The 26392-nt window shown below is 59.1% G+C and overlaps 3 protein-coding genes across 8 annotated transcripts in view; all 3 read left to right on the top strand.

Moving 5' to 3' along the window:
* The first annotated feature begins 930 nt into the window (after positions 1-930).
* Positions 931-10412, top strand: MAPK12 (mitogen-activated protein kinase 12). 2 transcript variants are annotated; one of them, XM_003932777.4, is made up of 12 exons: positions 1721-2114; positions 2203-2332; positions 4992-5050; positions 6079-6190; positions 6309-6338; positions 6632-6679; positions 7155-7269; positions 7473-7544; positions 7736-7815; positions 7899-7977; positions 8060-8233; positions 9845-10412. In XM_003932777.4, exons 1-12 carry the CDS (start codon positions 1990-1992, stop codon positions 9922-9924), a joined length of 1104 nt encoding a protein of 367 aa, XP_003932826.1. In that variant the 5' UTR covers positions 1721-1989; the 3' UTR covers positions 9925-10412. The 2 variants fall into 2 exon arrangements, with proteins under 2 accessions (XP_003932827.1, XP_003932826.1); XM_003932778.4 differs by lacking the exon at positions 6309-6338 and having other exon boundaries at positions 931-2114.
* A 91-nt stretch (positions 10413-10503) lies between these two features.
* On the top strand, positions 10504-17997 carry HDAC10 (histone deacetylase 10). 5 transcript variants are annotated; one of them, XM_010343341.3, is made up of 20 exons: positions 10504-12153; positions 12222-12356; positions 12597-12693; positions 12957-13054; positions 13149-13253; positions 13409-13477; positions 13647-13773; positions 13871-13936; positions 14149-14208; positions 14288-14377; positions 14555-14661; positions 14735-14802; positions 15038-15137; positions 15248-15332; positions 16228-16319; positions 16459-16515; positions 16759-16879; positions 17089-17271; positions 17354-17506; positions 17637-17997. In XM_010343341.3, exons 1-20 carry the CDS (start codon positions 12095-12097, stop codon positions 17658-17660), a joined length of 1896 nt encoding a protein of 631 aa, XP_010341643.1. In that variant the 5' UTR covers positions 10504-12094; the 3' UTR covers positions 17661-17997. The 5 variants fall into 5 exon arrangements, with proteins under 5 accessions (XP_010341643.1, XP_003932825.1, XP_010341641.1 ...); XM_003932776.4 differs by having other exon boundaries at positions 14882-15137; positions 16801-16879; XM_010343339.3 differs by having other exon boundaries at positions 14882-15137.
* A 95-nt stretch (positions 17998-18092) lies between these two features.
* Positions 18093-26392, top strand: part of TUBGCP6 (tubulin gamma complex component 6) — a 28316-nt gene continuing 20016 nt past the window's right edge. The window contains exons 1-2 of the mRNA XM_039462995.2: positions 18093-19442; positions 22483-22646. Of these exons, the coding sequence (XP_039318929.1) occupies positions 18708-19442; positions 22483-22646 (899 nt within the window). The 5' untranslated portion in view covers positions 18093-18707. The remainder of the gene's footprint in view (positions 19443-22482; positions 22647-26392) is intronic.

Genomic DNA, 26392 nt, shown 5'->3' with positions numbered 1-26392 from the left:
ACTCAGGGGGACCAAGGGAAGACGTGGCTGATGGGTGGGCTCTGTGGGCACAGGGTGTGACAGCCACCGAGATGGTGACCCCAGCTGCCCTATGGAGATGTACTGGGCAGGTTTGGCTTCTGGCCAAGATCCAGAACACACCCCCCCCCTCAAAACAGTGGTCAGGGAGGCTGGCTGGGGGGTAGTTGGGTGTCTCAAGGAGTAAGGGTCTGCCCATCCCTGGTGGGGTGGGGCTGGGCGGGGTAAGGAAAATAGCTTTTCTTTCCTTTCTGATGAAGGAAAAAGAGGCCACTTTAACCCGAGGGATGTATGTGATGGTCCCATTCCTCTACATGGTAGCTTACATGTGGGAGCGGGTCCAGGCCATGCTGGGTCAGGCAGCATCTCCAGGGGCCAGGGACAGCCTGTGCCCTTGCAGGGGTCTTGGGTGGGGGGTGGAAACCATCTGGTAGTTGGGGGCCTCCTGGGGCCTAGTCAGTGTAGTGTTCAGTCCTGGGGAAGTCCAGTGTTGGGGTGAGGGTGAGAACAGAATGGGGACACAGCCCCACCTCAGATGCCTGGTCTGTGTGGGGCCTGCTGGACCCCTGATCCCCACCATGGGGAATAAGGGGGACAGCAGTAGAAGCAGGGCTTCCTGGAAGAGGTGGATAGAGTGCCACAGGCAGCCCAGGGTACAAAGGTTGCAGGCCACACGCAGTTGTGGTTTGGGCAGCCCCAGGCTACCCCTGCTAACTGGTCACCAGCTGATGAATGCCACAGACGGCCCGAAGCCCAGGTGTAAAGCTACTCCCACCCTTGAGCGGCTGAGCTGCTGATTCATGGTAGGAGGGCGGAGCAGGGGGCCCTAGGGATCTTGCTACCCACCAGCCCAGTGGGTTCCAGGGGTGCACTCCCATCCTTCCTAAGACCCAGATCACTGGGCTGGGGAAGGGGTGTCAGGGTGGGGCTCTTCCCTCTGAAGCATCTAGTCCAGGATGGAGCCAGACCGATGGGAGGACGATGCCCACACGAAGGGGACAGGCTGAGGGCCCAGCAGGTCCCCGTCCCTGCAGGAGAGAGTGTAGCCATGAGCTTTGCAGGACGGAACAGGCAGGGGTGGGACAGGCAGGTGCACCAGCATTTGCAGTGCTTGAAGAAGGCACCCCACAGACGGGAGAGGGGGAGGAGCTGCGGGTGCGAAAGGGCCCACGGGGACCTATGGGACTGGGAGGCCTAGGGTCAGTGGCCACAGCAGTGGGGTTGGGGATGCAGCTTGAGGAGTCTGGGAGACAGAGGGATGCAGGCAGGACAGGTGCAGGTGGACCCCACGTTCGGGGACGATGGTCAGGCACAGGCAGGGCATCCTTGGGGGTGAACCTGTGAACACAGGGCTCAGCCCAGGGAACTCTGGCGTGGCAGGCGGACAGTGACTTGCAGCTGCGGACAGAAGTCGGTTCTCAGGCTGTCACGGATGGGCCTAGCGCCCTGGAACTGTGGGGAGTAAACACTGGAGCCCGGTGGGGATCCTGCTGAGAACTCCCCTTCTCACCCCCCAATGCAGGGAAGTTCAGCCAAAGGGCAGAGGCTGGCAGGGGTATCTCCGCGCCGTGTCTGGCCCTAGGTCCGGACGAAGCTGCGGGGCAGCTCTCCCCTCCCCCTGCGCTTCCCCCCAGGCTCCGGCCCTCCCCCGGCGGCGGCCGCCTCGGGTTTCCGGAGGGGGCGGGAGGCCGGGTAAGGGCATCACGTGCACACGGCCTTCGGGCCGGTTGGTCCCGGGGCGGGGGAGGGGCCGTGCGCTGCCTGGGTCGGGGCTGGGGTCCGGCAGGGGTTGGCACCTGGGACAGCCCTGCGGGAAGAGCCGGGAGCAGGAGCGCCCCAGCGGCTGGCGGACGGACAAGCCGCGCGGGGCCGGCCCGGGGCGCGCGCCGAGGGAGCCCCGCCAATCCCGGGTTCCCGGTCCGGGAGGAACGGCCCGCGGGCTCTGCGGAGTGGGCGGCTCCCGGGCCTGCCATGAGCTCTCCGCCGCCCGCCCGTAGTGGCTTTTACCGCCAGGAGGTGACCAAGACGGTCTGGGAGGTGCGCGTCGTGTACCGGGATCTGCAGCCCGTGGGCTCGGGCGCCTATGGCGCGGTGTGGTGAGCGCGGGCCGGGTGGGGCGGCCGGCGGGGCGGGCAGGGCCTGCGCGGGGTACCCGGCCTTCCCGCTAAGCGGTGTGCCCCTCAGCTCCGCGGTGGACAGCCGCACCGGCGCCAAGGTGGCCATCAAGAAGCTGTACCGGCCCTTCCAGTCCGAGCTGTTCGCCAAGCGCGCCTACCGCGAGCTGCGCCTGCTCAAGCACATGCGCCACGAGAACGTGAGTCGCGCTGTCCCGCTCCGGGGTGGCTCGGCTCGACTTCCCCACCCAGCGACGCCCCTTCAGCAGGCGGCTGCGGGGCGGGGCGGGGACCGGGCCGGGGATCCTGAGGGGAGGAGGAGAGCAGGGCCCAGCCCCTGTCTTGGGGAAGCGATTCCTCCTTCTCTGCCAGCCCCGGGAAGGACTCAGTCTCTCAACTCCGCGCCTCAGCCAGGCCCTGGTCAGGGGACACGAGTTGGCCAGGCCCAGGGGATCCTCGAGCTCTCATGCCAAACCCTGCCCCCAGCCAGGAAGCCCGTGGTGAGAGGATGCTCCCGGCTGGGCGATTTTCCTGGAAGGGGCACTTCCCCTCTTCCCCATCCGGACTCCTCTCCAGCTCCTCTGTGGAGCCCACTCTGTTGCGGACCCAGCGGGGGTGAGGGGGCACGTCCAGAACATAGGGAGAGTGTTACGCCCTCAGGAGCCCCTGGGGGTGCAGGGTTTAGGGAGCTGGAGTTTGGGGGCCACTGGGTGCAGTGGCCATCACACAGACACCCTCCCGTTCCTTGGGCGGGGGGGCCCATCCTTTCCATTCCTGCCCATGAGATGCACAGCAGCCCTGGGCCTCTCCCATGGCTGTGGCTGGCTGTTGAGAGCCCTACCGTTCTGCGAGGGGCGCTCCCGTTTCTGGTCACAGTTCCACTTGTCCACTGCCCGCCATGCCACTCCTGCCCTGCCCCTTGTCTGGGCGCCTGGACCCTAGGTCCAGGGTCACACGCTCTGGACCCTCTTGGGTCATCCAAGCCACCGGCGCCCTGGGAGAATGAGTCCCTGCGTCCACCAGCAAACTGCCCCCACCACTCCCTCAGCCCCTTGAGTGGGTGCTTTTCTCTGAGGCTTCCCATGCCCACCCTGATCCCAGCTCACCCCCTTGGCCCTGTGAAGTCCATTTGTGGTGGACAGCAGTCCTGCCCCCATCTCACCACCTCCCAGTCACACCCAGGCCTTGTCCCAGGAGTGCAGCCTCCCCAACTCTTGGTTTTATCCAGCTCCTCTCCTGCGGCCCCCTGACCCCACCCACCCACTCACCTGCCTGTGCCTTGCCCCTGTCCAGCCAAGAGCTCCGGGGCTTTTCTTTTTTCTTTGGAGATGGAATTTCGCTCTTGTTGCCCAGGCTTGAGTGCAATGGTGAAATCTTGGCTCATTGAAACATCCGCCTCCCGGGTTCAAGTGACTCTCCTACCTCAGCCTGCCAAGTAACTGGGATTACAGGCATGCGCCACCACACCCAGCGGGTAAATTTGTATTTTTAGTAGAGATGGAGTTTCACCATGTTGGTCAGGCTGGTCTGGAACTTCCGACCTCAGGTGATCCGCCCGCCTTGGCCTCCCAGAGTGCTGGGATGACAGACGTGAGCCACCGCGCCTGGCCACCAGGGCTTTTCTTTAGTCACTGCTCCCTGTGCCTGTGGGTCCACCCCCTGGGCTCCTGGCCTGCGGGTTCGGCTCTTCCCCTGGAACGCCATCTTCCTGGGAGACTAAGGCTCTGCAAGGCCATGTGCCTTGCTCAGCGCGGGAGGAGGCTCTGCCACAGGCCCCATTCCTGCTGTCTCCAGGTGGGTCCCCATACCACAGAGGCCAAGTCCATCCATCGGATGGCCCCTAGCCCACAGGACCCTGTTCTCCATCTTGGGCTAAACCACTCTCCCAGGCACCTTCCAGCTCTCATGACTGCAGTCCCGGCTGCTCCTAGGCCTCCCTGGACGTCCCTCCACCCGCTGTTCCTTCTTCTCTCTCCACACTCTTGCCCTCAGCTCTGGCCCACATGGCTACGGTGGAGCTGTCCTTCCAGCTTGTGCCCATTCTTGCCTCACTCCGGCTGGTCCCTATACCACAGCCAGGAGGACGCATTTAGCATCACACCCCTGTTTAAATCCTTCCCCGTCTCTTGGGATCAAAGCCAAAGCTTCACCTGCTGTGTGCTTCCCTGCTCGCTCTTTCTGGCCTCTCCTCAGCCCCTCCCTGGCCTGGGCCTTGGCCACCTGGCCTCCCTTCCTGTGTTCCTCAAACTCTCCCAGTGTTCTCCCTCCTGCCTCAGCTGCTCTGTGTGTGCCCTCTGCCAGTCTCCCTCCGTCCGCACGTCCACTTGCCCCTCGGTCCTTGGCTATGCAAAACTCCAGGCCTCTCTGGGACCCTGGAGGCCCTGTCACCCCAAAATGCTGAGGCGGCAGTTATCTTATGACCTGTCCACCGTCCGTCTCCCCAACCAGGGGTGTTGTGGGGACCAGGTCTGGCTGGTCATGGTGCTGCCTGCCTGGCCTCTCCCCATAGCGCTGTCCTCACCCTGGGCCTGGGTCTGTTTGGCTGGGGAGAAGATGGGAGAAAGGGTCCAGGGGCAGGAGCCCTTTGGATGGCAAGCCACCCTAGGCTTGGGGTTGCCCCTCCCCCAGAAGATCCCGGCTGTCACCATCCAAAAATAACCTGTCTGTGGGTATGTGTGCCAGGGCTGGGCCACACTGCCAGTGGCCAGTGGGCAGAGCCAGGCCCTTTGGACAGTGGGGCATGACAACGACAGCTGCAGAGGGGGTTTCCTGCCCAGAGGGCTGTGCCACTCTTGGGGGGTGCCCCAGCCTGTGTCCTCTACTGCACCCTCAACCCTACCTGCCCTCCCCCTGCCCCAGGTGATCGGGCTGCTGGACGTATTCACTCCTGACGAGACCCTGGATGACTTCACGGACTTGTGAGTGCTGACCTGGGCTGGCCACCAGGCACAAGGGGTGTTAGGCAGCTCTGGGTACTGGCTTCAGGTTCTAGGTTGGCGTGGGGCTCTCTTCCTGCAGGCTGAGTGGGGGATGCACATTGCCCACCCCCTCCCCTACATGCTCCTGGGACCTACGGGCACTGGCACTGCCCAGCAGAGCTGGGGCTGCCGCCTCCCTCCAAGTCTGGCACCTGGGCTCTCTCCAGCACTGGAGGTGTGAACGTTGGACCCGAGCATTTGTTAACAGGAAGGTCCTGTGCTTGGGACCTTCCTGGCACCAAGTGTGTGGCCTGTAATGGGAGCTGCTGACCTTTTCCGATGGGTACAGGAGAAGCAGTAGGGAGGACCCCCCACCCGCCCCTGCCCTGTAGCCGACCACCCTGGGACTCACACCTTGTCGGCCAAGAGTGAAGGGCCAGGCTGAGGAAGAGCTGGAGACCCGCCTGACTTGCAGAGGTCAAGGACCCACGTTGGCCTCAGTGGCCGCTGGGGAGGTGCTAAATACCATGCTTCTGTGTCTGTTTCCACCGGCCCAGCTGACCCCACTGACCCAGATGCCTTGTGAGCCCCTATCACCCCCAGGCACCTCCCTCGTCTCTGGCACAAAGTTCTGAAGTTGAAACCTGACTGCTTCCCTCCCCTGCCTGTGAAGACTTGAGCCCTGCTGCCTCCACTACGAAGCCTTAGCCCCTAGACTGGCACGCCGGGCACTCAGTGGCGGGTTCAAAAACCCCAAAGTGCAGCCTCCTCTCTGCCTGACAGTCCTCGGGGTGGGAGGGAGGTGTAAGCATTGCTGGCAGTGATGGGGTTGGGTCAGGATGAAGCCTGGCATTGCAAGGTGAAGCTTCAAGGACACCGAGGCCAGTGGGGACAGGTGCTGCAGGGTGACCTTCCCAGGGGCACTTGCTGGGGCGGGATGGGTCTGAACTGAGCCTGGGCCTGCTGGGTGGGCCTCCGGGATACAGAGGCTGGCTCTGCCTACTGAGGGCACCCGGCCCCTCCCACAGTTACCTGGTGATGCCATTCATGGGCACTGACCTAGGGAAGCTCATGAAGCACGAGAAGCTGGGAGAGGACCGGATCCAGTTCCTCGTGTACCAGATGCTGAAGGGGCTGAAGGTGCGGACCCCAGGGGAGGCTGCGGGCAGGCGGCAGGGCCTGGTGGCTGGGCGGAGGAGGGTCTTGTGGCTCTGAGTCCTTGGTGCACTGACGCCTGCCCAACCCTCTGCCCCCTCAGTATATCCACGCTGCCGGCATCATCCACAGAGTGAGTCCTGGAGGGGAAGCCACCCATCAGCCCTCCCCTGGCGCAATTTCCCCACCTCCACGTCCCACCTGTGAGGATCTGACAGGCTCTGGGGGGGGGCACTGAGCCATGCCCCATGCACAGCCCCTGTTGGGAGCCTGCCTGGTTCCCAGGTCCCTCCATCCATCCTTGAAGGGCTGCAGAGAGCAAGGGGGGCCAGGTCTGGTGGCCCTGTCTTTAGGTCCACCCAGTCTCTTGGCTGTGCCCATGCTTGGGAAGGTGGGACACAGTGGCCACCTTTCCTCTGCCCCCAGGATCTGAAGCCCGGCAACCTGGCTGTGAACGAAGACTGTGAGCTGAAGGTGTGTGCAGTGGGCCCTGAGCTGGAACACGGGCTCTCTCAGATCTACCATCTATCTACCTGTCCTTAGGCCTGGGCAGGGAACCTGACCACTCTGGGCAGGAGCTGAGGAGCCGGTGGGTGGTTGAGCCCTAGGAGGCAGTGGTACAGCCCATTGCCGTACCTGCAGTGGGTGAGGGTGGGAGGTGCCCCCAGGCCCCTGCCTGGTTCAGGCAGGGCTGAGGCCTTGTCGGTCAGCAGGTGACAGCAGGGAGAGGGCACCTGCTCCGGAGGGCAGCTGGGCTCAGTGAACTGGCCACAGGGAGGAGCTCAGGGAAGTTTGGGGTCTGGGGCTGTGGCCTCAAGCCCTGGAAGGTTGTCAGGAGGCCCCAGCTTGGGGGCTTCAAGTCCAGCCCTCTTGGGGTCTCCTGGATTATGCATGGCCTGTCCACTCCGTGGGAGTCCCCTAGACCCCGCTTCCCTAAAATTTCCCACAGATCCTGGACTTTGGCCTGGCCAGGCAGGCCGACAGCGAGATGACTGGGTATGTGGTGACTCGGTGGTACCGGGCACCCGAGGTCATCTTGAATTGGATGCGCTACACACAGACGGGTGAGGAGCTGCCCAGAGATGTGGGCCTCTCAGGCTTCACCATCTGCTTCCCCGCTTCTTCATGGAGAGCCCATGGTGGCTGCTTCCAGGGAGGCTGTTGAGCTGGGGTGGGAGCCGGGCGAGCGGGCTGTGCCAGTGTCTCCTCCCTTCCCGTCTCATTCTGGCCCCCTGCCCATGGAGCTGACCAGGGCCTTCTATCTCAGTGGACATCTGGTCTGTGGGCTGCATCATGGCAGAGATGATCACAGGCAAGACATTGTTCAAGGGCAGTGACCGTATCCTCCAAAGCAGAGCAGCACCAGGGCGGGTGGGGATGGCTCCTGCACAGGTGGAGGGTGTTGGGGGGAGGGGGATGGCTCCTGCCCAGGTGGAGGTTATGGGGGGGGTGGGAATGGCTCCTGCCCAGGTGGGGGTGGTTAAGGCCCCAATCTCTGGCACCCGAGCTGTGCTCCTGACCTCAGTACAGACCTGGACCAGCTGAAGGAGATCATGAAGGTGACAGGGACGCCTCCAGCTGAGTTTGTGCAGCGGCTGCAGAGCGATGAGGTCAGTGGTCAGTGGGGAGCTTGGTGGGATTGGGGGCAGACTCAGGCCTCGGTGCTGGCCCCTCATCCTTTCTTCCCACACAGGCTAAGAACTACATGAAGGGCCTCCCTGAGTTGGAGAAGAAGGATTTTGCCTCCATCCTGACCAATGCAAGCCCTCTGGGTAGGGCTGGCTGGGGTGGGAGCCACAGGGTGCTGTAGTGTGGGGCCTCCCGAGGTCTGGCCTGACATACCTTCCCCCACAGCTGTGAACCTCCTGGAGAAGATGCTGGTGCTGGATGCGGAGCAGCGGGTGACAGCAGCCGAGGCGCTGGCTCACCCCTACTTTGAGTCCCTGCATGAGACGGAAGATGAGCCCCAGGCCCAGAAGTATGATGACTCCTTTGATGATGTGGACCGCACACTGGATGAATGGAAGCGTGAGTGGGGGCTCTGAGCAGGGCCTGTGTGGACCTGTGAGTGGGGGTCTCTGGGCAGGGCCTGTGTGGACTTGGTGGGCTTTCTGCTGGTGGCCAGGCTCCCCGGGATGCAGGTCAGGTGAGGAGGACGGGAGGTCAGAGGGCAGCGTGGGGCCATGTGGCCTGGTGGAAGTGACCTCGGGTTGGAGCTAAAAGATAAAGGGAGGGTGTTCCTGGTGGGCTCGGCACAGAGGCTGGCACAGAAGGAGCCTGGGAATGGTGAGGGGCAGCTGTGAGTCCGGGCACTAGGTCCCACTTAGCCCTGCCTGGCCCCCAGACCTGCTGCCCTTCCCCTGTGTCCAGGCCAGAGACCCAGGCCACCCTGACACTGCCACCATGTCCACTCGTCCCTATGGCCTCTCTGCTCACACCTCCGGAATTTGTCGTTGCCTCTCCTTGCCTCATTTTGGGATCCCTCCCACATGGACAGCTATATACCCAAGATAGTCCCCAGGGCCTCGCCTGTCCCTTCCCAGCCCCCCTGAGCAGTCCAGACCCCAACCCCAACAGCTGGGCACTATCATCCCCTATAGCAGGGGCCATCCCCTCATCTTGGAGGTCTGACCAAGGCCTATGCAGCCTCAGGCTGGACTCAGGGAAGCCTCCCCAGCTCCCACAGCTATCATACAGCCTGGGGCTGTGCTGGACCTGGCTTTATTTATGCCCCAAGATGGCAGGCTGTGCTGTCTTCTTCATAGCTGCATGACCAGCGTGGGGCTGGGTGTCTGGGGACAGCAGGTGGGCACTGGAAGCAGTACCGTGTTCCAGGCCCTGTTCTGGCTCTGCCTCAGGCTAGATGGGCTGAGATTCTTTACCTGTGCTCTTTAGGGCCATGGGTCCCTGAATGCCTGCAGTAGGGCCTCTGCCCTTAGTTGTGTGTGTTTAGTCATGTGCTTATGAGTTTGGGCTGGGAGCAGTGGCTCATGCCTGTAATCCCAGCACTTTGGGAGTCTGAGGTGGGTGGATCATGAGGTCTGGAGTTCAAGACCAACCTGACCAACATACTGAAACCCTGTCTCTACTAAAAATACAAAAAATTAGCTGGATGTGGTGGCAGGCACCTGTAGTCCCAGCTACTTGGGAGGCTGAGGCAGGAGAATTACTTGAACCCAGGAGACGGAGGTTGCAGTGAGTGGTGATCGTGCCACTGCACTCCAGCCTGGGTGACAGTGTGAGGTGTGAGACTCTGTCTCTAAAAAAAAAAAGATTGCCCTGTGGACCCCGCGAGATTTGGTTTGTTTGGTGAAAGGTTTCTGCTGCTAAACAAGATGACTTGAAACCATGGGCCGTAGGGTCCTCTCTGTAGTTTCCACCCACACAGCTGTGGCTGGGGCTTCTGCTCTTAGGACAGACTGTGGTGGACATGTGGCCAAGCCCTGGCCACCTCCCCTTATCCCTGGACATCTACGTCTAGGGCAATGGCCTCTTCACACAAACCTTCCCTCAGTGGCTCATACCCGTTAGGACTAGAGAAAGGCCCTGCAAGACACTACCAGGCGTGTCTGTGAGTGACTCCTGGGATGGAAGGCAAAGGCTGACCCCCCTTTCTGTTACACCCTGCTCCCCTGCCAGGTGTCACATACAAAGAAGTGCTCAGCTTCAAGCCTCCCCGGCAGCTGGGGGCCAGGGTCTCCAAGGAGACGGCTCTGTGAAGACCTCTGGGCTCTGGGGGTGGCAGTGAGGACCACCTTCACCTTCCACCTGAGAGGGGACCCTCGTTGCCAACTTGACCTTGGCTGGGGCTTGCATCCCAAGGTATCCGTCAGAGTGGACCCCAGGTTCCATGGATCTTCCTCCCCAAGCCCATGCCTTTGTTCTTGGGCACCCATCCTGGAGGAGCACCTGAACTTTCTGGACAGGACCTCTGCCTGACCTGGGATGGCCTCTGAACCCTGGAGCGGTGGCCCCCTTGCCAGTTGTCCTCAGAAACCTCGGAGCTGGTGGAGCTTCAGGTCAGGCCCTGCTCTGGGCCATGCAGAGGAAGGACAGAGGGTGGGCACAGGGCACCAACTCAGGGATATCCCCTCTCCTGGGGGGCATCAGTGGACCTTCTTGCACCCCCAGCCTGGAATGTCATTCAGCTGTGTGGCACCCACATGGCTGGAAGGAAATAGACCCTTTTGTAGCTCCCTGCTCTGGCTATGTATGCGTACTCATGCTGTGTCTCACCTTGAGGCCTCCAAGCCCTTGGTCTGCATGTAGAGGAGACTGGCCTGAGAGCTCAGACCCTAAGAGCTAGTAGGGGGGCCTGAGCATCCCATCTACCCCAGGCCACAAAGCTGGTGCCCACTTCCCTAGGCCTGTGCCAGTAAGCCTTGAGCCCCCACATTAGGACTTGGCCTCTTCCCCTCTTATGGGGTGACCTTCCTCTAAAGGCTTAGAGTCTAAGCCACTGTGTGTGGATTGGAAGCCAGACCCAGGGCAGAGCCTGATGGGGAGGAGTGTAGGATCCATCCTAGCTCTCTGCACCCTCCAAAGCCAGCAGGTTCCTGGGGAGGGAGGGGACACACTGGGCACGTTAAGACCCCTCTGGTCCCTGTGGTGGAGTAATGAGCACAGAGGGCCGGGTTTTGTTCTTGATCAAACCTTTAGCCCCCACCCACTACAATGCCCCCGTGGTATCTTCATGTCTAGGCTGCCCTCTGTGGGTCATTCAGTGTTTCCAACAGTGGCTGGCGGCTGGACCATGGGCCACAGGCGCCTCCACACCTGTGCCAGGGCAGGGGTCACAGCAGAGAGTGGTGAGGGGCAGGGCAGGCTGGGCGTCCTCCTTGGTGGACATGCCCACAGCTGGCCCAGCTAAATTGGGCCCAATGAGCTGCCACGACAGACTGGGCCTTTATCCAGCGACCCTCAGGCCTTTCCAGGCATGGGGGCAGGGCGGACGTGACCATTGGCTGTGGAGCCACGCTGATTTGTGACATGACCCCTGCCTATGCTGGGCCCAGCTTCCTGCCACAGCTGGCCTGAGGAAAGGGACTGGGGGCCCAAGACTGACCCAGTTGGACACGAACTCTAGCGGGGTCAGGGTGGTCCCTGGACTCCAGGTAGACTCAGGTCACCTCTGCAGACACCCTGCTCCATCCCAGGCCTCCTGCCTTCCTCCATCCCTCTCTGTTCCCCTTCCCTCCGCCCCCACAACTCCAGTCCAGCGTCCCTGCCTCCACTCTGACCCTGACTCTGAACTTGGGCCGGACTCTCCCTCCCTCCTTAAGCCTCGGGGGCGGCGCTGCGCCCCAACGCAGCCACGACAACCGCCCCGAGCTGGCCGCAGCGCCACCTGCATCCCCACCGGCTCCTCCCACTCCGTGGCTTTTGCCCTGTGGACCCCGCGTCTCACTTTCCCTTCACCCCGACTCTTACCGCGCCTGGCCCGGGTGGGCCTTGGGGCTGCGCTGGACCCTGACCCGGGAGCGGGGGCAGAAGGGAGCTCCCAAGGGTGGGGATCCCGCCCCTCTAGAAGGGGATCGGGGCGGAGCCGAGGGGGAGGCGGAGCCGCAGCACCGCTCGGAGGGCGGGCGGCCCGGGAGGCCAAGGTGTCCGCGCCTGCTGGTTCCTGGCTCCAGGGCGGGGCTCGCGGCAGCGCGCGGGAGCAAGGCGCCGGGCGGAGCCGAGTTCCAGGCGAGGAAGCCGGAAGCCGGGCGCGGGGAGCCTCCCGCGTTTCTGGGTTCTGTACGCTCGCGCTCAGGCCGGTGCCCGCTACCCGTCTGGGCCCCAAGCAGGTCCCAGGCCTCTGGCTAATCCTGGCCAAAGGTGGGGACGGGCAGTGCCAGGCACCGCTAGCGAGGCTGTTTGGGGACCCAGGGTGACCACGGCGCAGCCATGGGGACCGCGCTTGTGTACCACGAGGACATGACGGCCACCCGGCTGCTCTGGGACGAGTAAGTGGGACCTGGCCGAGGTGGGGTGCGGGGAGGGAGCTCTGGACTGAGCTCCCCATCTGCCTCAGCCCCGAGTGCGAGATTGAGCGTCCTGAGCGCCTGACTGCAGCCCTGGACCGCTTGCGGAAGTGCGGCCTGGAACAGAGGTGTCTGCGGTTATCAGCCCGCGAGGCCTCCGAAGAGGAACTGGGCCTGGTGCACAGGTCAGGACGGGGGCGGGTCCTATGATCAGGGGGATAGCTCACCTAGAAAGAGAGGAACCTGGGCCTGCCCCGAGCCTGCCAGCCTCGAGGACAGAACCTCTTCCCATGGACCTCCGGTGGGCTTGAGGAAGCGACAGGGTGGCCACTCTCACCACGAATCCCAGCACACACACGCTCCCCCTCCCGCACTGCCACCTGCTCCTGCTGGTGACCCTGCCTCTCCTGCCCGCCTGTCTACAGCCCCGAGTACGTGTCCCTGGTCAGGGAGACCCAGGTCCTGGGCAAGGAAGAGCTGCAGGTGCTGTCTGGACAGTTTGATGCCATCTACTTCCACCCGGTGCGTGTCCCTGGACACTCAGCCGTCCAGACACACATGCACGTGCCTCTGTGTGTTCACAGCAATGGCTGCCAACCCCAGCCAGTGTACCCTGGTCTGTGCACGTAACCATGCCCTGCATACCTGCCTGCTGGCACTGCCAGCACCTGGGACTGCCCTGTTCTGCTTAGCAGCTGGGGCCTTGCAGCCTGGCACAAGTGTGGGCATGGCTTGCAAAGGGCAGCAGGGAAGGCGGGGGCTCATCTGTGCCCCTGCCCCCACAGAGTACCTTTCACTGCGCGCGGCTGGCCGTGGGGGCTGCACTGCAGCTGGTGGATGCTGTGCTCACAGGAGTGGTGCAAAATGGGCTTGCGCTGGTGAGGTGAGAACTGCCCCTAACCCCGGCTGCTCCTCCATGGGTGGCCTTGTGAGGGGACAGGGTGACCCTGACATGCCCCAAATCTCTCATGCAATAGGCCACCTGGGCACCACAGCCAGAGGGCAGCTGCCAATGGGTTCTGTGTGTTCAACAATGTGGCCATAGCAGCTGTACATGCCAAGCAGAAACACGGGCTGCACAGGTGTGTACCAGGCTGGCTGCAGGGGTATGGGCCAGATCACACAGCAAGGGGTGGCACAGGTAGCGAGACAGCCTACCCCACACCTTCCCATCCCTGGCCGGGCTCCTGGAGGTGGGAGGCGCTGCCCCTTGGCCACCAGCGCTGTCTGTGTCCAGAATCCTCATCGTTGACTGGGATGTGCACCATGGCCAAGGCATCCAGTATCTCTTTGAGGATGACCCCAGGTGAGCAGGGATGTGGAGTGTGCATCCCCACTTGTGGGGTGCGCAGCCTGGCCTGGGAAAATCCAAGGGTGAGATATGGACATGTGCTCGGAGGTCAGGGTTCTGTGGGGACTGCAGAGCTGTTGAGGGTCCTGACCTCTGACCTCTGACCCTGGCTGGCTGTTGGCAGCATCCTTTACTTCTCCTGGCACCGCTATGAGCATGGGCGCTTCTGGCCTTTCCTTCGAGAGTCGGATGCAGATGCGGTGGGGCGGGGACAGGGCCTCGGCTTCACTGTCAACCTCCCCTGGAACCAGGTGCCCACCCTCAAGCCCCAGGCCCTCCCCCCTGCCCCCTCCCCCCAAACCCCTCCCCTGCCCCACAGTTCAGGATGTAGCCTGGATGTCCTGCCAGGTCGGGATGGGAAACGCTGACTATGTGGCTGCCTTCCTGCACCTGCTGCTCCCACTGGCCTTTGAGGTGACTGCAGGATGGGCCGCTCCAGGGCAGTTGGGTGGGAGGGGAACTTAGTGCCTGGAGCACCACAGGGAAGGCAGGAGGGGAGGGTTATGAGCTGCTCCACTCCTGTGTGGCTGGGGAGGGTGCTCAGGAGGGGCCAAGATAGGCCTGGCTCACCCTCACTTGGGCTCCAGCCTCTCTCTTGACCCTCCCCACCTCTGTCTGGCCTGTAGTTTGATCCTGAGCTGGTGCTGGTCTCGGCAGGATTTGACTCAGCCATCGGAGACCCTGAGGTGAGGACCTGGCCTGGCCAGGGAGGGCTTCTAGGGTCCTGGGGTCCAGGCCCCCCATCACACGTGGCTCTGGTTCCAGGGGCAAATGCAGGCCACACCAGCGTGCTTCGCCCACCTCACACAGCTGCTGCAGGTGCTGGCTGGTGGCCGGGTCTGTGCCGTGCTGGAGGTAAGTGATGAGAGGGCACACAAGGAGGGTTCCTGGGCCTGAGGCCTGGGGCCAGGTGCCCACAGGGTACTTGGAGGGGTTGTCCTGCCCAGGATAGAGAGCCCGGCAGGGGCCCTTCCAGTGATACCCCACCCCAGTAACATCCCTGCCCCAGTCATGTCTCTGCCTTCCTCCCAGGGTGGGTACCACCTGGAGTCACTGGCGGAGTCGGTGTGCATGACAGTGCAGACGCTGCTAGGCGACCCGGCTCCACCCCTGCCAGGGCCCATGGTACCATGTCAGAGGTATGAGGGGAGGGAGGGTGGGCAGGGCTGGGGCGTGAGGCCAGGCATCACCACTGTTTTGTCTGTCCCACAGTGCCCTGGAGTCCATCCAGAGTGCCCGTGCTGCCCAGGCCCCGCACTGGAGGAGCCTCCAGCTGCAAGGTCAGTGTGGCTGGGTGCTGGGCTGCAGGGTCCCACCTCAGGCTCCCATGCAGTGGCTGTGACTCTGAACTGTCCCTAGATGTGACCCCTGTGCTGACGAGTCCCAGTACCCATTCCCCAGTGGGGAGGCCTCCACCTCTGCTGCCTGGGGGTCCCGTGTGTAAGACGGCTGCATCTGCACTGAGCTCCCTCTTGGACCAGCCGTGCCTCCACCCTGCACCCCCTGTCTGCCCAGCTGTTGCCCTTACAGCTCCAGATATCACATTGGTCCTGCCCCCTGATGTCACCCAACAGGAGGGGTCAGCCCTGAATGAGGAGACACAAGCCTGGGCCAGGTGGGCAGGGCTGGCCTGGAGAGGATGGGGCCGCATGTACACCTGTGCCTGTGTGTGACTGACGTGCAGTTGCTTCATGTCTGTGTGTCCCTCTGGTCTCTCTACTACAGGCCACACGAGTCCCTGGCCCAGGATGAGGCCCTCACTGCACTTGGAAAGCTCCTGTACCTCTTAGATGGGGTGCTGGATGGGCAGGTGGGGGCACCTGGGAGGGGTTGGGGGTGCTGTGGACCCAGGGGCAGGGACCAGGACCTGTCAAGGAAATGTGGCCTGTCCAGAGGAGGGGTGGGTGGTGCAGAACCACATGGATGTGAGTGTTGTCTTGTGCCAGGGGTTGCTCCGCACAGCCCCAAGGGTGGGGATCACTAGCATGTCTGACCTCAACTTCTTCAGTTAAATGCTCTGTGGCAGAGAGGTGAAGGGGATGATTTAAAGTATAGATTTAGGCACGGTACAGTGGTTTGTGTCTGTAATGACAGCAGGTTGAGGGGCCAAGACGGAAGGATCGCTTGAGCCCATGAGTTCAAGACCAGCCTAGACAACATACAGAGACCCTGTCTCCATAGAAAATAAAAAAAATCAGCCAAGCGTGCTGTCATGTACCTGCAGTCCCAGTTACTTAGGAGGCAGGAGGCTGAGGCAGGAGGATCACGTAAGTCCAGGAGTTTGAGACTGTAGTGAGCTACAATTGAGCCACTGCACGCCATGCCAGCCTGGCTACAGAATAAGACTCTGTCTCAAAAAAAAAAAACGTGTGCATATATATATATATATATATATATATATATAGATGGATAGATACACACACACACACACGCAGACTTAAGCAATCTTATTTACAGAAATGGAATGATAAATACACACACATATATACATAAACTTAAGCATCTTATTTACAGAAATGGAGTGATATACACATATATTACATATATATAGACTTAATGTCTTAGAGAAATGGAATGATTTGACCTGTGCGTAGGGAAAGGCTGACAACAGCCACGTAGGGACCGAATGAAGGGAACTGTGGATCTCTCTAACTGGCTTGGGAGTCTGCTGGTACCTCACTCTCCACTGTTTCTTCATTCCACAGGTGAGCAGTGGTATCGTAGCCACTCCACCCTCGGCTGCAGCAGCCACCTTGGATGTGGCTATTCAGAGAGGCCTGTCCCACGGAGCCCAGAGGTAAGCCTCACTTCGCCATCCCGAGCCTCTGAGGGCAGGACCCGTGGGCACCCCATCCTGGCTGGCCAAGCAGATGGCTCTGGGAATGGGCTCCAGACAATGTGAAGACAACCTGTCCTCAGGCCAGCTCTTCCTCTAGGCTGCTGTGTGTGGCCCTGGGACAGCTGGACTGGCCCCCAGATCTCGTCCATGACGGGTAGGACTCTCAGGTCTTGTATCTGTCCAGCCATGCATGTGGATGGGCATGTGCCTGTGCCCCAGGGTGACGGGTGGTTGGGGCACTGTGTGGTCCTGAATGGAGCCTTCCTCAGCTGGGTTTTGGGAGGGCTGCTGGAGGCATGCCAGGTGGGTCTCCAGCAGAGGCTCGGCAGTCATAGCACCCCTGCCCGTGGCCCGTGAATACTCTTCCACCTCTGCCTTTGCTGCCTGGGCTGCTTAGAGGGGTGAGCAGGGCCTTACGCTTATGCATGTATCCTGGAAGGAGGATTTTGTGGCTGAACATCAGGGGCAAGGAGGCGGCTGCCCTATCCATGTTCCAGGTCTCCACACCACTGCCAGTGGTGAGTGATCATGCCACGTGGCAAGGCAGATGGTGGGGAGACTGGATGTGTGCAGCTGCTGCTCGCTGGCACTGTCATGACAGCAGGTCTCTGGCCCTTCCTGTCTCCCTGCTCCTACTCCAGGGGCCCTGAGATTGGGAGGTAGGGGGGGTCAGAGCCAGCAGGAGGGGTATCCGTGGATGAGGAGCTAGGCTCTGCTGTCCCCACAGCTGACTGGTGGGTTCCTGAGCTGTATCTTGGGCTTGGTGCTGCCCCTGGCCTATAGCTTCCAGCCCGACCTGGTGTTGGTGGCGCTGGGGCCTGCCCATGGCCTGCAGGGCCCCCACGCTGCACTCCTGACTTCAATGCTTCGGGGGCCGGCAGGCGGCCGAGTCCTAGCCCTCCTGGAGGAGGTAAGCTGGGCAGGGTGGAGGTGGTGTGGGATGGGAGGAGGAGAAGGACCAATGACTGCCTCCGTCTTCACCCCTGGCCCAGGACTCCACACCCCAGCTAGCCGAGATCCTGGCCCGGGTGCTGCATGGAGAGGCACCTCCTAGCCTAGGCCCTTACTCTGTGGCCTCCCCAGAGGACGCCCAGGCTTTGATGTACCTGAGAGGGCAGCTGGAGCCTCAGTGGAAGATGCTGCAGGTGACCAGTGCCCTGGGGCCCGGCTCTGCCGCAGAGCTCGATGGGGAGGGCAGGGTAGGGCAGGGGAGTGCCCTGAACCAGCTCCAGCGCGGCAGGCCAACTGCGCGCCTCTTCCCGGCTCCTGTTGCAGTGCCGTCCTCACTTGGAGGCTTGAAATTGGACAAGGTGGGAGCATTTACACCGCAGGAATGACACCGCACGTCAGCGTCCCACTGCCTGTGCCCGCTGTCCCCAGGCCCAGGCTGCTCTTGCCGCTGCGGTGACGCGGTCACCCGGTGACTCCGACCGGCCCACAGCTCCCGCTGCACCAGGGGCACGGGGCCCCGCCCACTCGCACACATGCGCCTCGGCCCCGCCCCCTCGCGCCCCTGCTCCCCCGCGTCACCCCCTCCCGGCCCGTACGCCCCACCCTCGGTCCCATCCTGGCCCCTGCGCCCCGCTGCGCTTCGCTCCCAGCCCTCATGCAGTCAGTAAATATTGGCCAAACGAAACCCTGGCTCTGCCTCCTTTATTGAGGATATTCGGCCTCAGTCTTCCACCCTTGATGCCGGACTCAGGACGGAAGGGCGCTACTGCGCAGGCCTCGTCCCCTCCACGGGTCGCTGGCGTCCCCGTGACGTATTTCCGGCGCGTCTGCGCTGGCGCTGTCCACAGTTGCGGCTAGTGACGCGACGGATGCGGCGGGAATGGTAGCTGAGGGCTCTTTCCGCGGGTGAGGCCTGGAGAGCGGGCGGACCTGCGGAAAGACCCGTGCAGGCCAGACCCCGGGACCACTCGGCTGCGCTCCCAGACTCTTTGCTGCCTGCAAGCCTCAGAGTGGCAACCTCTCCTGGCCGTCTCCTCTCGTGGGACCCGAAGAACGCGTGCAAAGCAGGGTCCGTCCGCTGTGTACTGCCCGGGCGCACGTTCCGTTCTTCGCGTTTGCCACGATTCCGTGACTCCCTGAAGGTTAAGTGCTACTAAGTTAGAAGAAACGCCGAGCTGGCTTCTGGTGGGCTGCCGGGCGCCGGGCAGCGTGCTTACTCCGAGTAGCCGCAAGACCTCCTTTAAAAATACCAGTTCTGAGCTTTGTCGTTGGAGAGGCTGCCTGTCATTCAGCCCCTTCCGACCGTCTCTCACGCCCTGTCTTCCGGAGCGTGAGTGAAGCCCGGGTGAGGTGTTTTCCCACATGCCAGGGGCCCGGAGCTGAGGACGGGCGGGCATGGCCAGCATCACGCAGCTGTTCGACGACCTGTGTGAGGCCCTCCTGCCGGCTGCCAAGACTCACCTGGGCCAGCGCAGTGTGAACCGGAAGAGGGCAAAGCGGAGCCTCAAGAAGGTGGCCTACAATGCTCTCTTCACAAACCTTTTTCAAGAGGAGACGCAGCTGCAGCCTGACACGTCGAAACTACCAGCGAGAAACAAGATCCTCATGTTGTCCTTTGACTTGAGAGTGGGGGGCCTGGGCCCCAGGGCTGACCGTTTGGAGGAGCTTGTGGAGGAGCTTGAAGCAGCCCCTTGTTGTCCGCTCGTGGAGGTGGGGTCTGTTTTGGACCTCCTCGTTCAGCTGGCAGGGAGCGGTCCGCCTCAAGTGCTGCCGAGAAAACGAGATTACTTCCTTAACAAGCACGTGGGGAGAAACGTTCCATACGGCGGCTACGATTGCTACGACCTGAGTATGTTGGAGAGGGACGTTCAGTCTCTGATCTGCAGAGAAGAGTATTTGTGTCACAACATGATCCAGGATACACTTCAGGTTATGGAGGCTACTCCAGGCACCGGCCTGCCCACCGTTGGGCTCTTCTCATTTGGTGACCCCTGTGGTGACAAGTTCGAGAGAGACACCCGGGTCTCACTCTTTGGTGCCCTTGTGCACAGCCGCGCCTACGACCTGGATATCCGACTGGACCTGCCCCCCGTGCCGGACAATGCAGACCTCTCTGGGCTGGCCATTAAGGTAGAGTTTGTTTTTTCTCTTTCATCCCTCTCAGGGTTTGGAGAATGTTTTCTGTGACCTTTCTAATTTTTCTTCTTCTCCTTCCTTCTTCCTTCCTCTTTCTTCTTCTTCAACAGGGTCTCACTCTTTCACCCAGGCTGGAGTGCTGTGGCGGGATCTTGGCTCACCACAAGCTCCGCCTCCTGCGCTTCAGCAATTCTCGTGCCTCAGCCTCCCGAGTAGCTGGAATTACAGGCACCTGCCACCATGCCCAGCAAATTTTTTTTTTTTTTTTTTTTTTGAGATGGAGTCTTGCTCTGTCACCCAGGCTGGGGTGTTAGTGGCGAGATCTCGGCTCACTGCAACCTCTGCCTCCTAGGTTCAAGTGATTCTCCTGCCTCAGCCTCCTGAATAGCTGGGATTATAGGCGCCCACCACTATGCCTGGCTAATTTTTGTATTTTTAGTAGAAATGGGGTTTCACCATGTTGCCCAGGCTGGTCTCAAACTACTGACCTCAGATGATCCACCCGCCTCGGCCTCCCAAAGTGCTAGGGATTACAGGCTTAGCTACCCTACCCGGCCCTGTGATCTTCCTTTCATCATGGTAAAAGGAGGATAGTTTGGTGGCTGCATTGTCCTGAGGTGGGGCTGCTGGAGTGGGCTTACTGGCGGCCACTCTCCTCTGCAAGGACAGTGCTGCCCGTCTGCTGGCCAAAGCAACATGCTGGTTTTCACTTTTTCCTAACAGGGCATGTGTTTAAGCCACTTCTGCCTTGTAGAGCTGCCGTTTAAATTTAAGTTAATTAAAACAAAATGGAAAATTCAGTTCCTTAGCCCCACAAGCCACATTTCAAGTGCTCACATGTGGCAAAAGTGTCTGTTTATGTTATGTGTAAAATATGCAATTGGATATACTTTTGCTGTCTATAACCAGAGGCTTTTTCCTATGGTATTATGTAACTCCTCACTGAGTTTTGTATTTTACTGCTTCATCAGTATTGCTAAAAGGATACATTGTTATTAGTCATCCTATTCCTATGAGATACCCGGCTATTTATAAACATAATGCTACAGCAAATGTTTTGGCATACACTAGTTTTTTTTTGTTTTATTGTTTTGTTTTGTTTTTGAAACGAGTCTTGCTCTGTCGCCCAGGCTGGAGTGCAATGGCATAGTCTCGGCTCATTGCAACCTCCGCCTCCCAGGTTCAAGTGATTCTCTTGCCTCAGTTTCCCAAGTAGCTGGGACTACAGGCTTGTGCCACCACACCCGGCTAATTTTTTATTTTTTTTCATTTTCATTTTCTTTGATTTCACATATATTTTTTGAGACAGAGTCTTGCTCTTTTGCCCAGGCTGGAGTGCAGTGGCACAATCTCGGCTCACTGGAACCTCTGCCTCCCAGGTTCAAGCAATTCTCCTGCCTCAGCCTCCTGAGTACCTGGGACCACAGGTGCATGCCACCATGCCCGGCTAATTTTTGTATTTTTAGTAGAGATGGGGTTTCACCATGTTGGCCAGGCTGATCTCAAATTCCTGACCTCACGTGATCCGCCTGCCTCGGCCTTCCAAAGTGCTAGGATTACAGGTGTGAGCCACCATGCCCAATGTGTATTTTTAGTAGAGATGGGGTTTCACTATGTTGGCCAGATTGGTGTCAAACTCCTGACCTTGTGATATGCCCACCCAGCCTCCCAAAGTGCTGGGATTACAGGTGTGAGCCACAGCACCCAGCCAGTGTGCAGTAGTTTTTTAATGTTTAGTGTGATTTTTTTTATGCTAGGTTTCCTAAAATGGAATTTCCACGTCAGAAAGTTTCTCAAAATCATCTTTTCAGAAAGCATCTCAAAAAGTCATTGTAAGTTCCACTGAGGCTTATGTGTTACATGGAATTGGAAATTTGTAGTCTTTTTTTTTTTTTTTTTTTTTTTTTTTGAGAAGGAGTTTCGCTCTTGTTACCCAGGCTGGAGTGCAATGGCGCGATCTCGGCTCACTGCAACCTCCACCTCCTGGGTTCAGGCAATTCTCCTGCCTCAGCCTCCTGAGTAGCTGGGATTACCGGCACGTACCACCATGCCCAGCTAATTTTTTGTATTTTTAGTAGAGATGGGGTTTCACTATGTTGACCGGGATGGTCTCGATCTCTTGACCTTGTGATCCATCTGCCTCTGCCTCCCTAAGTGCTGGGATTACAGGTGTAAGCCATTGCTCCTGGCCCGGAAATTTGTAGTCTTTTTTTTTTTTTTTTTTTTTGAGATGGAGTTTCGCTCTTGTTACCCAGGCTGGAGTGCAATGGCGCGATCTCGGCTCACCGCAACCTCCGCCTCCTGGGCTCAGGCAATTCTCCTGCCTCAGCTTCCTGAGTAGGTGGGATTACAGGCACGCGCCACCACGCCCAGCTAGTTTTTTGTATTTTTAGTAGAGACGGGGTTTCACCATGTTGACCAGGATGGTCTCGATCTCTCGACCTCGTGATCCACCCGCCTCGGCCTCCCAAAGTGCTGGGATTACAGGCTTGAGCCACCGCGCCTGGCTTTTTTTTTTTGAGACGGAGTTTCGCTCTTGTTACCCAGGCTGGAGTGCAATGGCGCGATCTCGGCTCACCGCAACCTCTGCCTCCTGGGTTCAGGCAATTCTCCTGCCTCAGCCTCCTGAGTAGCTGGGATTATAGGCACGCGCCACCATGCCCAGCTAATTTTTGTATTTTTTTTTTTAGTAGAGAAGGGGTTTCACCATGTTGACCAGGTTGGTCTCGATCTCTCGACCTTGTGATCCACCCGCCTCGGCCTCCCAAAGTGCTGGGATTAAAGGCTTGAGCCACCACGCCCGGCCGGAAATTTGTAGTCTTAACAAATTTTGTTTAATTCCTTAAATGGCTCATTGGGGAAAAACTTGATATGGTACACATGTGCCTGAGAAAAACAGAGAAACATTTTGCTAGGTGTTTGCCTCTAAGAAGTAAGTGGAACTTTGTGGATAAAGTTTCTGGAATTCTTATTGCCCTTGGATGAAATGTGGACACAGGAATGAGTGGCGGTTTGTTCTTCCCTGTGTCTCCAGGTCCCACAGAGTGTGGATCAGTGGGAAGATGAAGGATTCCAGTCAGCATCCAACCTGACTCCTGATTCCCAGTCTGAGCCCAGCGTGACCCCAGACATGGATCTGTGGGAAGCTGCACTCACCTACGAGGCCAGCAAGCGGAGGTGCTGGGAGCGAGTTGGATGGTGTGTACCCTTCTTTGCCTTGGCATGCAGTGCCTCTACACCTGTGTGAGCGTGGCCTTGGATATGTGAGGGGCGTTGCTGACTCAGGGGCCCAGGCAGTGCCCTACACCTGTGTGAGCGTGGCCTTGGGTGTGTGAGGGGTGTTGCTGACTCGGGCCCAGGCAGTGCCCCTGCACCTGTGTGAGCATGGCCTTGGGTATGTGAGGGGTGTTGCTGACTCGGGCCCAGGCAGTGCCCCTGCACCTGTGTGAGCATGGCCTTGGGTATGTGAGGGGCATTGCTGACTCAGGGGCCCAGGCAGTGCCCCTGCACCTGTGTGAGCATGGCCTTGGGTGTGTGAGGGGCGTTGCTGACTCAGGGGCCCAGGCAGTTGTGATGGGTTAGGGACCTGGAAGTTTCAGTTAAGATGGTGTCCAAATGCAGCTGGGCAGAGACCAGCAGCCTTTAAGGGGACCTCACCTCTCTGTGCCAGTAACCAGATCATACCTTCCAGGCAGAGCAGAAGGGGGCAGCTAAGTTATGTCCTCACTACCAGTCAGAGGTGCCTGAAAGCTGCCTGGCAGGGTCAGTGCCAGGAAGAAATGCTCACTGGGCACTGGGTTCTGATGAAGGAGCCTTTTCCATCCGTGTCTGGAGGAGTTGGGGTGCTGATGAAGGAGCCTTTTCCATGAGGAGTTGGGGTGCTGATGATGGAGCCTTTTCTATCGGTGTCTAGAGGAGTTGGGGTGCTGATGATGGAGCCTTTTCCATCGGTGTCTAGAGGAGGTGGGGTGCTGATGGAGCCTTTTCCATCGGTGTCTAGAGGAGATGGGGTGCTGATGAAGGAGCCTTTTCCATCGGTGTCTAGAGGAGGTGGGGTGCTGATGATGGAGCCTTTTCCATCGGTGTCTAGAGGAGTTGGGGTGCTGATGATGGAGACTTTTCCATCCGTGTCTGGAGGAGGTGGGGTGCTGATGAAGGAGCCTTTTCCATCCGTGTCTGGAGGAGGTGGGGTTCTGATGAAGGAGCCTTTTCCATCCGTGTCTGGAGGAGGTGGGGTGCTGATGAAGGAGCCTTTTCCATCCGTGTCTGGAGGAGGTGGGGTTCTGATGAAGGAGCCTTTTCCATCCGTGTCTGGAGGAGGTGGGGTGCTGATGAAGGAGCCTTTTCCATCGGTGTCTAGAGGAGGTGGGGTACTGATGAAGGAGCCTTTTCCAGCTGTGTCTAGAGGAGGTGGGGTGCTGATGATGGAGCCTTTTCCATCGTTGTCTAAAGGAGGTGGGGTGCTGATGAAGGAGCCTTTTCCATCGGTGTCTAGAGGAGGTTGGAGTGGCACTCTGGGTGATGAGAAGCTGCAGCTGCAGCAGCTTTTCCCTGCCTGGTGCCAGCAGCTCGCTCTCTGGATACAGTAGCCAGTCACACTCTGGCTCATCTGGGTCCAGAAGCCTCTGCACTCAGGAGCTCTCAGTCTGTAATGTGGTGGTATCTTTTCATAACTTCCAGAATCCAGGTAGAGAATATGCATTTTTGGCTGGGTACTGTGGCTCACACCCGTAATCCCAGCACTTTGGGAGGCCAGGGTGAGCAGATCACTTGAGGTCAGGAATTTCACCTGGTCAACATGGTGAAACCTCATCTCTATTAAAAATACAAAAATTAGCCATGTGTGGTGGTGGCACATGCTTGTAATCCCATCTACTCGGGAAGCTGAGGCACGAGAATCACATGAACCCAGGAGGCGGAGGTTGCAGTGAGCTGAGATTGTGCAACTGCACTCCAGCCTGGGTGACAGAGTGAGATTCTGTCTAAAATAATAATAAAAATACACATTTCCCAAAATGTTTGGCCATGGAATGCCCTGTTCACATCCAGTCCACTGGGGATTCTGTTGATAACGGTTTGGGGAGTGTTAGGTGAAAGAGTCAGGGCTGGCCGGGCGTGGTGGCTCACGCCTGTAATCCCAGCACTTTGGGAGGCCGAGGCGGGTGGATCATGAGGTCGAGAGATCGAGACCATCCTGGTCAACACGGTGAAACCCCGTCTCTACTAAAAATACAAAAAACTAGCTGGGCGTGGTGGCGCATGCCTGTGATCCCAGCTACTCAGGAGGCTGAGGCAGGAGAATTGCCTGAGCCCAGGAGGCGGAGGTTGCGGTGAGCCGAGATCGCGCCATTGCACTCCAGCCTGGGTAACAAGAGCGAAACTCCGTCTCAAAAAAAAAAAAAAAAAAAGAAGAGTCAGGGCTAGCCAGGAGCTGAGTGCTCTCGGATGCAGTGCTGGGGCTCCTGCAGGGCCTGGAGAGGAGCATGTGCCCCCTGCAAGCTTTCATGACATCATAAAGAGTCCTCCAGGGATGGCTAGCTACCTGCTTCCCAGCACACTAGTGGTGGTGGCATTGTCCTGACTGCCGGGGGCTTTCCTGCCCTGTCACTTCCTGCTGGGCCATCAATCTTGTTTTCTTGCACATACAAAGCAAATCTAATGGTCCTGCTGTCTGCCATCCCCTCACATGTTTAAAAACTGGCCCTCTGATTTATTGCTTTGTTCCGTACATATTTGCTAATAGTATTTTTTGTTGTTGTTGTTATTTGAGATGGAGTCTTGCTCTGTTGCCCAGGCTGGAGTGCAGTGGAGCGATCTTGGCTCACTGCAACCTCCGCCTTCAGAATTCAAGTAATTCTTCGTCTCAGCCTCCCTAGTAGCTAGGATTACAGGTGTGTCCCACCATGCCCAGCTAATTTTTTTTTTTGAGACGGAGTTTCACTCTTGTTACCCAGGAGTGCAATGGCGCGATCTCGGCTCACCACAACCTCCGCCTCCTGGGTTCAAGCAGTTCTCCTGCCTCAGCCTTTCAAGTAGCTGGGATTACAGGCACGGGCCACCACGCCCAGCTAGTTTTTTGTATTTTTAGTAGGGACGGGGTTTCACCATGTTGACCAGGATGGTCTTGCTCTCTTGACCTCGTGAGCCACCCGCCTCGGCCTCCCAAAGTGCTGGGATTACAGGCTTGAGCCACCGCGCCCGGCCCGCCCAGCTAATTTTTATAAAAATTTAGAACCTGCCGGGCGCGGTGGCTCAAGCCTGTAATCCCAGCACTTTGGGAGGCCGAGGCGGGTGGATCACGAGGTCGAGAGATCGAGACCATCCTGGTCAACATAGTGAAACCCCGTCTCTACTAAAAATAGAAAAAACTAGCTGGGCGTGGTGGCGCGTGCCTGTAATCCCAGCTACTTAGGAGGCTGAGGCAGGAGAATTGCCTGAGCCCAGGAGGCGGAGGTTGCGGTGAGCCGAGATCGCGCCATTGCACTCCAGCCTGGGTAACAAGAGCGAAACTCCGTCTCAAAAAAAAAAAAAAAAAAAAAAAAAATTTAGAACCTTCCAATACCAGGTTTCCTCTGCCTGGAACATTTTGCAGCTCACCATAATTAGGCAACTGCTTTCATCCTAAACAAACTAGATCCTTCAAACTCTCCCTCTTAAGTTTGTTTTTTTGGTTTTTTGGTTTTTTTGAGACAGAGTTTCGCTCTTGTTACCCAGGCTGGAGTGCAATGGCGCAATCTTGGCTCACCACAACCTCCGCCTCCTGGTTTCAGGCAGTTCTCCTGCCTTAGCCTCCTGAGTAGCTGGGATTACAGGCACGCGCCACCATGCCCAGCTACTTTGTTGTATTTTTAGTAGAGACGGGTTTCACCATGTTGACCAGGATGGTCTCGATTTCTTGACCTCGTGATCCACCCGCCTTGGCCTCCCAAAGTGGTGGGATTACA

This window comes from Saimiri boliviensis, chromosome 21, assembly GCF_048565385.1.
Source record: "Saimiri boliviensis isolate mSaiBol1 chromosome 21, mSaiBol1.pri, whole genome shotgun sequence".
Classification (NCBI taxonomy): domain Eukaryota; kingdom Metazoa; phylum Chordata; class Mammalia; order Primates; family Cebidae; genus Saimiri; species Saimiri boliviensis.
Note: the sequence above shows the minus strand (reverse complement) of the source record. Positions and strands in the feature narration are given on the sequence as shown.